The sequence below is a fragment of the Lygodium microphyllum genome, chromosome 22, assembly GCF_053477565.2.
Source record: "Lygodium microphyllum isolate KBCC chromosome 22, Lygodium_microphyllum_v1.1.10, whole genome shotgun sequence".
NCBI classification, from domain to species: Eukaryota; Viridiplantae; Streptophyta; class Polypodiopsida; order Schizaeales; family Lygodiaceae; genus Lygodium; species Lygodium microphyllum.
The window spans coordinates 107453331-107463242 of NC_141156.1; the positions used below are offsets into that span (position 1 = coordinate 107453331).

At 37.5% G+C, this 9912-nt stretch overlaps 1 protein-coding gene across 2 annotated transcripts; it reads left to right on the top strand.

Annotated features, from left to right (window-relative positions):
- Positions 1 to 5459: 5459 nt before the first annotated feature.
- LOC148017485 (uncharacterized) lies at positions 5460 to 7442 on the top strand. 2 transcript variants are annotated; one of them, XM_087662966.1, is made up of 4 exons: positions 5460 to 5632; positions 5777 to 5883; positions 6072 to 6391; positions 6545 to 6657. In XM_087662966.1, the coding sequence occupies exons 1-3, from the start codon at positions 5579 to 5581 to the stop codon at positions 6373 to 6375; spliced, it is 465 nt and encodes a 154-aa protein (XP_087519092.1). In that variant the 5' UTR covers positions 5460 to 5578; the 3' UTR covers positions 6376 to 6391; positions 6545 to 6657. The 2 variants fall into 2 exon arrangements, with proteins under 2 accessions (XP_087519092.1, XP_087519093.1); XM_087662967.1 differs by lacking the exon at positions 5460 to 5632 and having other exon boundaries at positions 5789 to 5883; positions 6545 to 7442.
- Positions 7443 to 9912: the final 2470 nt, after the last annotated feature.

Genomic DNA, 9912 nt, shown 5'->3' on the forward strand with positions numbered 1-9912 from the left:
ACTTCAAAAAGAAGGCTAGAATTAGAAAATGAAAAAATAACAAGGCAATTGTACATCCAACAATAGAAACAATGATGACAAAAGTAAAACTTTCTTTATTATATATCACTTTATGAGAATACTATGACTATTAATGATAGTTCATTAAAAAATTATGCATGGTATGTAGACTCATGTACTTTTAACCACATGACTTCTCACAGAGACTAATTTAGAGAGATGTGCAATTCAAAGTCTCTAGGCTATGTGGAGATAGTGGATGATATAGCTCACCCCATTACTCATATTAAAAATATTCCTTTGAGTATGTAGGATGGTAAAACTAAGTACTTGACTAATATGCCGCGTGTATCAAATATTACAAAAATCTTGGTGTCTATTGGTAGATGGTAAAACTAGGATTATAGATTTGATGTACATTTGATGCTTGTTATGTACAATATCTAAAAGATAATTGCATGTTGGCTGTAAAAGAGAAACATGCTTGTAGATTGTTTACTCTTGATGTAAGTCTACTCAAAATGGATGCTATCATGTTTGCAAAAGGTTCAAGTATTGTGGTTCATTTTGAAATTTGACATAAGAGAATTGGTCATGTGAATGTGCAACGGTTGAAAGATATGCAACCAAAACATATTGTGGATGGCTTGGCCAAGCTTAGGATTGATGGGATGCGTAAAGTATATAAAGCATTTCAATTTGGAAAGCAAGCAAGGCATGGGTTTCCACATGAAAAGCATGTATGCAAGAAGCCTCTTGAATTGACACATTATGATGTGTGGGTTGCATATTGCATACGTAAGGTTAGACGGAGGGGGAGAATATCTCTCCAATGAGTTTTTTGAGTGTTTGTAGAAAAATGTATACAAAGGTAGTATACGTCTAGATATACTATACAAAAAATGGAGTTGTCAAGTGAAAAAAAAATTCATATTAGAGAGGTAGCTTGGGCATTGATGTCAGAAAGAAACTTATCTCATTATTATTGGGCTAAAGGAGTTGCTATTTTTGTATACATTATGAATAAGGCACCTACTACTGTTGTACATAATATGATACCCAAAGAGAAGTTTACAAGTAGAAAGCCAAAATTTTCCCATTTGAAAGTATTTTGACATATTGCTTATGTGCATATTTGTGATGAGTTACATAGTATCCCAAAGGAAAAAAAAACATGTATTTATGGAATATTCTCTTGAGTAAAAGGGTTGCAGATGTTATAACCCTATTACACGTGAGCTAAGAGTTAGCAGAGATGTTATTACAAGAAGAGGTGTATATGGAGTAGGTAGCAATTTATGAGTATTTAGAGCATCCCACATTTTTGTGTAGGTTAAAACAAGTGCTCTATGACCTGAAGCAAGTACTTAGAGCATGGTCTAACGAGATTGGAGAGTATCTTCTCAACATTGTCTTTTATAGTTCCGATATTGATTACTCACTTTATATGAGAAAGAGAGATGTAGATTTGGTCATTATAGTTATCCATGTGGATGACTTGATTATTATAGGTGATAGTACTGACATGGGAATGCTCATGTTTAAGGAAATTTTGAAGAGGATGTTTGAGATAAAGGATTTGGGTGAACTAAGGTACTTTTTTGGTATTGACGTGATCAAATGTGAGGGTGGTATATGGCTATCCCAAAGGTAGTATGGCTTGGATATGTTGTCCAAGTATGGTGTGATAGCATGTAAGCCTCTTTCAGTACCATTGGAGTGAAATGTGAGGTTGAGTACCAATATTCAAGATGAGATAGAAGACCCTACTATGTTCAGGAGGATATTAGGAAGTTTGATTTACATGACTATCATTAGGCCAGAGTTGAGTTATGATATTGGTCTTGTCAATTAGTTCATGTAGGTACCTAAAAAGACTCATTTGGATATAATTAGACACATATTGAGGTATGTGAAGTCCACGTTACATTATGAACTACTTTATGAAGCAGGCTCGGATAATTAGTTATTCATGAGTATATGTGTGCATAACATGGTTTCAAAATTAGGTAATTTTAAAATACCATTTATATACATTTTTTACATACAAAAGGGTGTAATATAAAGGAATAATTAATAGATTGAATAAAAAAGGGTTATGTTTTATTCAAGAAAATTTCATAGATAATGATATCTATAAATAGGCCTTGAACATAGGTGATGTAGAGGATATACATATAGTAACTTCCTCGAGGAAGTAGATAAGGATATACAAGTGTTTTGATACATAGATGCAGATTGGGCTGAGTAGCATGTCTCATAAAAGATCTACCAATGGATTTATTTTTTTCTTTGGTGGTGCACCAATTATGTGAATTAGTGAAAGGCAACCTTTGGTTTCTTTATCGAGTATAGATGCTAAGTACAAAGATGCTACTATGATAGCATGCGAGATGATATAGCTACAAAAGTTATCAAGTGAAATGGATGTGCACAGAGATGGTCTAGTTGTCTTCTATTGTGATAACATGAGCAACATGCAACTAGCTAGGAACGCATTATTCTATGCTAAGACAAAAAACATTAAAGTACATCACTACTTTGTGAGAGAATGTACTTCCATGAGAGATTGACTTGGTATATGTCAAAGTATATGTGATTAGGTAATTGATAATTTCACAAAGGCATTGGTGCATGGAAGCTTTCAAAAATTTAAAGTTGGAGTTACAAAGATAAAACTGAGCTTGAGAAAGAGTATTGAGATAGCAAACTCAACATGTGCAAACATTGATGATAGACCGCCTAGTTAGATATATCCGAACATCCACACTTAGCACATTGGTGGTCACTATGATCCTCAGATGGCCCCCACTGACTTATCACTTATTATATGTGGTTTGTTACACCTACCTACAACTAGCATAGTTATAGCACCAATTGATTAGTATAGTCAGTTATGCCCTATTTGACTTAGTAGGCCACATTTCTTTATGTTGTAGCTTATCTATACTTTGTATAAATTGTATTGTGTATGAAAGAAGAAGAAAAAACCAGCAATAAATTGTTTTTGCCTCCGTCTCTCTTCTTGTATTCTTGAATGAGTTTGCTCTTATGTGTATGGTTATATCCCTCTTCAAACTTTTGCAACAACTGAGAAGCAACAAGACCTTTTGCTAATAGATATAGAAACCTTTAAGTTGAAACATTAGATGAGTTTTAATCAAATCATTGTCTTTTCCACTTTCTTTTAAACTAAAGGTAACTTGGTAAGTTGAAAATTTTAAACCTTATTGTTCTTCTCGAAATGTGAGTAAACATGTTAATATTTCTATTAAGAATAATTACATGTCCACTCTGGGGGTTCACTATATATATGTATTCTGTATATCACATGCATTCAAGGTTTATTTACAAATATTTTTATTTGTTAATTTTCTTTGAATAGAACATAATCCTTTTTAATTCAACCTATAAATAACCCCTTTATATGACACCCTTCTATCAATAAAAAATATATAAAAATGGTGTTAAGAAAACCCTTTTTTGAACTCCCATGACATATACATATATTCATGATGACTGAGCCCTTGAGAATGTCCATCTTAAGGATGCATCGAGTAAAAATGATACCACATTTGTATACGAATAGAGTAGTCTGGTGATCATAAATCCTTCTAGTCATGGAGTTTTTATGAATGCATGCATGTGTGTATACCTCAATGTTCAATTATGTGATACGTTCCTAAGTTTATGGGTTTCTCCATGTGATTCAATTTTGCATATATACATATACATACATACATATGTACATACATATATATAAATATAAATATAAATAGATAAATAAATAAATAACATGTATATATATATATGCATGTATCAATGCACTTGTATATATGTGTAGAATTCCATCTCAACCTCTAATTAATGTCTCTCATTTAATGGTTTTGTCATCCTAGTCAACATCCACATAAACTTTCTCACATATTGGTAAATCAATACATACATGTGTGTGTGTGTGCATATACACATCTTGATATATGTAAGGTTCCACCTCAACCTCCATATGATTATGTCTCTCAATCAAAAGTCTTTTTCTCATAGTACCACTCACTTGATTGTCATAAATATGATGTGATGACTGACCTATAGTATTGTGAATATACACAAATTCACACAATCATAAGCACACATACACACAAATAATATTTACTGACACACACAAACACATGTAGATACATATATACATTATAGTAACATATAGATACTCATGACAACCCCATTGATGACATAAAATTATTTAAGAAATGATGATGTTCCCCGAACCATAATGGCTCCATTTACATTGCCCTCACAACACAACTACCATTCCTTATACTGTCCTCTCTAGATTCAAAGAAAATAAACTTCTTATGGGACCCACACAAGTTGTCTCTATCATCTAGAAACCCTTTAAAAAACGAAAGCTTGGTTATATATATGGTACCTAACACATCAACTTTTGAACATATTTCTTGTAAACAATAATTCAGCACCTAGCTTGGTTTAGGTGCATCTAGAAATTGATTGGAATTAAGCTGGTTTGGCATGAACTTTTTTAAATTTAATTAGCACCTAACTACCTTGAATTCATCTAAATGTGAAGAAAGAAATCTATACACCAATCCATTCTTTATGCCAAGGCTTTCGAAAGGTATTCATACTAAACTAATTCAATATGCAGACCTAGTTAATTCATAAATGCTTAACTAATACTTATATTGATTTCTTTGTATCTAGATGAGTTGCATGTACCATGAACTACACAAATATTGATAACAAAAATAATAGCCTTATGAAGAAAAAGTAGCCAAATATCTATAAAGTGGGTTGATCTTAGAAGTACAAAGCTAAGCGCTTGAAGAGTAGTAAAAAAGCTCAACTTATCTTTGGGAGAAATAGTATATGGCTATATTTCTATAAATATACGTTGAGGTAGCATCATAAGTTGCCATAGAGATGAAAGCAAGTCGACTAACTCGCTTAGATACATCTCACTACAAATGTCCTCTTTGTATGTTCAACCATATTGTTTTTGTGGGTTTTGCAACACCACCGGCACTCATCGCCTCGAGAGGACATGTGTGTGCCTCAATACACAAAATATTTTAGCTCAACCTCCATGTGATTGTCTTCCTCAATCAATGGCTTTGTCCTCTAGTTGACATCGACTTGATTGCCCTGTCGTTTTGCACATGGGCTTTCCTACTTAATAGTATATATCACCTCACACCTTAAAATTAATCACGTTGAGGAGCGGATCGTATTTAGGAGCGTGTATGAATTTTCGGGTTCGGACAATGCAAAAATCTTTAACGTGTAATTGCCGTTAACTAAGCGAAAAGGTCTCGTAAGTTCAACGTTCAAATTACATGTGAAAGAGGCCGGACGTTGGGTGGCTATAAAATGCCCAACCGCAGCACCACCAAGCACTCACGACAATTCCTTTGCCTCCCTTTCTCTTCCTTGATTTTCTAGTCTTCCTGATTCACCACACGTGTGCTGTTCGTACAGAGCTCTCATCTCTGATCTAAACAGTCTGGTTGTATTTTGCGCGCACTAGCGTTTGCAGAGAATATTAGAATTAGAATACAGCACAATGGCTGCAACGTTTGGCGCACCAGCTTCTGCCGCGAAGAACTCCAGCTGCACGGTAGAGAGACTACTTGGAGCAATAATAATCTCACATATTTATATATATAGAGAGACAGAGAGGGGCAGAGAGAGAGAGAGAGAGAGTGTGTGTGTGTCTCTCTCTCTATCGCTGCTATAAGTCTTCGACTGTCAAATGCTGCAGGTTAATTCCGATGACTACTGGATCGAAAGGAACCACCAGCTCTTCACGACTCCTCCACCTGCAGAGTTGATCCACAGCTGGAGCAGCGGCGTGGCATGCGTCAAGAGGTGAGCGCGGCGCTGGGGATTGATATTGATCAGCAATTGACTATAATTATCATAAATGAGTGTGCAATGACAAGTGTCGGCGCCGCTAGTATTGAGCAGCAGCATACAATTGATTGAGGGTACTCTGTGTGTGTGTGTTCTTTTATGTGTACTCTGCCGCACAATATGCGTACTATGTTTGCTTGCAGGAGGAGCGCAGAGAGAGACGCGCTTTGGTCGCATCCTCGTTTGAGCTGGGGTCGTATCATGACGAGTCAACACTCGGTGCCGCCGTGGGCGGGGCAGAGGTTACGGATGATAAGGGCAACATTGACCTGCCCCCCGGTAAGTATCCGGCCGAGTACTGGAAGGACGTCAGCAACCACGGCAACATCCTCGCCACCTTCATGGTTACTGCCCGCCACAAAACCGGCTTCACTCCTGATCTCTCCAGCGCCTCATTATCCAAGGAACAAGCCAAGGAATATATGGAGAAGTTCAATAAGTGGTTAGCTGTGATCGACGAGGAGTATGTACTGCTCACTCATGATCATTCCCGTTCCGTTTGTGAAACTGTCTGCCCCCCTCCCCCGCTTCTCGTATGTGCCTCGTATGCGATAATTCTTTGTTCAAAAGCATATAATTGCTAACGCACTTGCTCGCTTATCATGCATGGTCACAGGTATTCTCCTTATGTTCTTTATGTTGGTGGGGACAAAAGCACGAGATCAATGACAGCACCAACTGTGATGTGGTTCTCAATGGCGTTGGTGAGCTTGTGGTGGCATTGGCAGGCGTCGCCGGTGGGCCCTTAGCTGCAGCACTAGCTAACAAAGTCCGAGAGATAGTCAAGAGCTCAGCCAAGTACGTGACGCAGACAGGAGAGGCTGTGCAAGCAGGCTACTCCTTGGAGACGACCGCCACCACTGGCGAGAGGGACCCCATCCAACCCATTTGCTTTACCTCTACAGTCATGGGAAAGGCCCAAACAGGCAAGAGTGTCTCCGAAAGAAGTGAAGTCAACATAAGCTACCACAAGTACAAACTTAATAGCGCCCTTATCATTGCCATGGCTGACTACTTTGCTGAACATGGTACGCTTGTTGGTGCCAAACAGTATTGCGAGTACGTCAATGCTCCACTCTGCACTTACAAAACGATCGCATAACCAGCTGGCCCCCACTCCCCGCCTCCCCCCCCGCCCCAAAGCTCTACTACTTACAAAACGTTCACATAACTCCCACCCCTAAGTTGTGTTCTTTCTATCATCAGTGTCATTCGACTCGACAACATGTGAGCCCTTTCTCTGTAGTCACGTTTTCTTCAAATTTGCTTGTTAGCGTGAAAAATCTACTATGGTAAAAGTCCCATCACTCGTCGCCATTGTTTACACCTCTGGATGTTTAAAACTCATCTTCAGCTATTTGTACTAATCAATAAAGTGTCTCTCAAGGGTATGTGCATGTGCTACAATAGGTTTTGTTTTGTGCCTACTCATGTTCCATTAGAAATTTCAAGATGTTTGCATATAGATGTGTTGAACTCCATGAGAATGACAAGAGAGACCAGAGGAAGAGGAGAGTGGCAAGATACCAATGATCATAAAGAGAGTCCAAATATAAAGACAAGAGAGACCAGAGGAAGAGAAGAAAGTTGGAAGACACCAATGATCATAAAGAGAATCCAAATATAATACAAGGAGTTTTTGAATAGTTCCTACATAGGAAAACTCTTGCCATGTAGAAAATTCTCTAACTTTTCCTAGGTATATGTATATAGATTCCCTATGTATAACCAAGGAATTACTTTCCCCACATCCCATGTTGGGGAATCCTAGGTATGCATGTATGAACTCCTTATATATAACTAGGAACTTTATTCTACACATCTTCAACTAGGGACTTGTAGGTCATATAACTAGGAATTTTAATTCTCCACATCTTGAACTAGGGATTTGTAGGTCATATAACTAGGGAATCATGTTTCCCATACAACATAGTAGGGAATTCTAAGCCACACAACTAGGGAACTTGGTTCCTCACATTTCATACTGGGCAATTACAAATAGCCATATCAAGAACATATGTATACTTCATGCAAAAGGATAAATAGTTTATGGAAAATGGTTGCCAAGAAAATTAGGCCTAAATCAAGTAGTCATTCAATAATACAATATTGCTTCTCATCCCTTTTTACAAAATTGTGTAAAATTATTCTCTTTATTTCTCTAAAAAATAATTGGTGATGCACTAGCACTATAAAGGTAGTTATATTAATCTATAATTTAATGTTGAGCACCATGTGACCTAGCTCAATACTTATGGAAATTAGAAACAAATTGTGGTGTGCCATTTGTGCATATTGTTCAACACATTTCTAATACATATGCATTATAAAAAGAGATGAAAATGATCCTCTTCCGCACAAGGTAAATTTCCTCAAATAAGCATTAACATACTAGGTCCACCTCTGAAAAACTTCACCACAAATAGCCTCCAAAGAAACATATTAAACTTATAAGAAGATGTGGCATTCCATATTGCTATGGCTAATTTTTTGCATTTTTCTCACATATGTAAGTTTATTGTAGTTACTACAATTATCTCAACTTAGGTTAGAGTTTAAAATATATTGCACATGTCACCTACAATCAATCCTACTTGAGGTTGAGTTAAGTGCGCATTACCCATGTTACCTATAATCAAGCCCTAATTAAGGTTAAACATACTAAGGATTGTAATGAAAAAAGTGTAATTGGAGATCAAACCCCTAAGTCAAATGGATTGGGTTCTCAATGCAAATATGTTTTACCCCACTTTCTTTGCCATCAAGGAGCACTTGAAAAAAATTAGCTACAAAGATACCTACTTAATTTCTTGTAATCCCACAAGTTTTTCGAAATTTCATTTCCTTTTGAGAATTGGTAGGCTAATTTAGGAGTTTTCTCAATAACAAATATATATTCTTTGAAGCCCAAATCAATCAATTAAATGGACAATGCAACTAATGAATCAATCCTCACAAAGGCATTTAGCCAATCTTGAGTATTTCAAGCTATGATTATTATTCTTCATGTTTTTTCATGGGTAAATATCCCCTAAGGAGGAGATTTTACAATGGCTTGAATGTAACTTGCACGTTTGTCCACTTGCGAGACACGTCTTAGCAACCCATCGGGAGGAGGGTCTAGAAGGCTCCGCCTGGCACTCGCAGGGAATGACATAAGCTTTGCGATTTAGGTCTTCCTGAGTTTGCCCCAAGCGGATCTGTCCAGCCCTTCCCACTTGGGATCGACCTAAGGTTAGGGTTCTTTTCCTATCAGCAAAGTCTCTAGGAAGGAGATAGCGTTGAGCTCCAGTTGTACCAGTTGGTGTAGGAACAATGGAGTTGATGCGGATTCATGCTGCACTTGGTTCATGGAGAATCGGAAATGAGAGGGATGCGAAGCTCAACCTCTCTACCATATGGGATAGCCCCATTCATTTCCCCTAAAACAGAATAACCCAGAATTTCTACATCTTCTGACACTAGGTCTTCATTGTCTTATCATCTCATCATTTGAGAAAAGTTCCCAGCTAACCGGGACCACCCTTTCGTATGACGGACCTAAGTCATGTCCACTACACTTTCCTCAATTTTCTTTAGTTATCTAATTACCTAATACATTACGTTTTGACATGCAAAATCAGCTTCCTTAATTAAACAAATTAATCACAGGTTCCTTCACGTAACTTAGGCACTGACATAAAAACAATGCCAAGCAAGTTTCTTTTTCTTCAATAACTGCTCTTTATTAAAAAGAAAAATCCTAGAGTATATCCAATATAATGCCCGAAGGCTAGCCCAGCAATCTACAGGATTGCTACTCCAAGTTTTGCCCGTTGACTAGTACACGGGCCTCGAGATCCCATCTCGAGTCACGTCGGTCCCTTATGTGGGATCCAAAGGCAAGGTATTTACAGCCAGAGCCTCCCCTGGCACCTAAGCATCCCCCCGCTCCAAGCAGTACCCACGGAGAGACCTCTCGCGGTGTCAAAGAGATCGTGCAAG

Coding starts and splice junctions, on each gene's coding strand:
- LOC148017485 (XM_087662966.1), top strand. CDS start 5,579: ATGGCTGCAACGTTTGGCGCACCAGCTTCTGCCGCGAAGAACTCCAGC. Junction 5,633..5,776: donor CGAAGAACTCCAGCTGCACG/GTAGAGAGACTA, acceptor CAAATGCTGCAG/GTTAATTCCGATGACTACTG. Junction 5,884..6,071: donor GGCGTGGCATGCGTCAAGAG/GTGAGCGCGGCG, acceptor GTTTGCTTGCAG/GAGGAGCGCAGAGAGAGACG.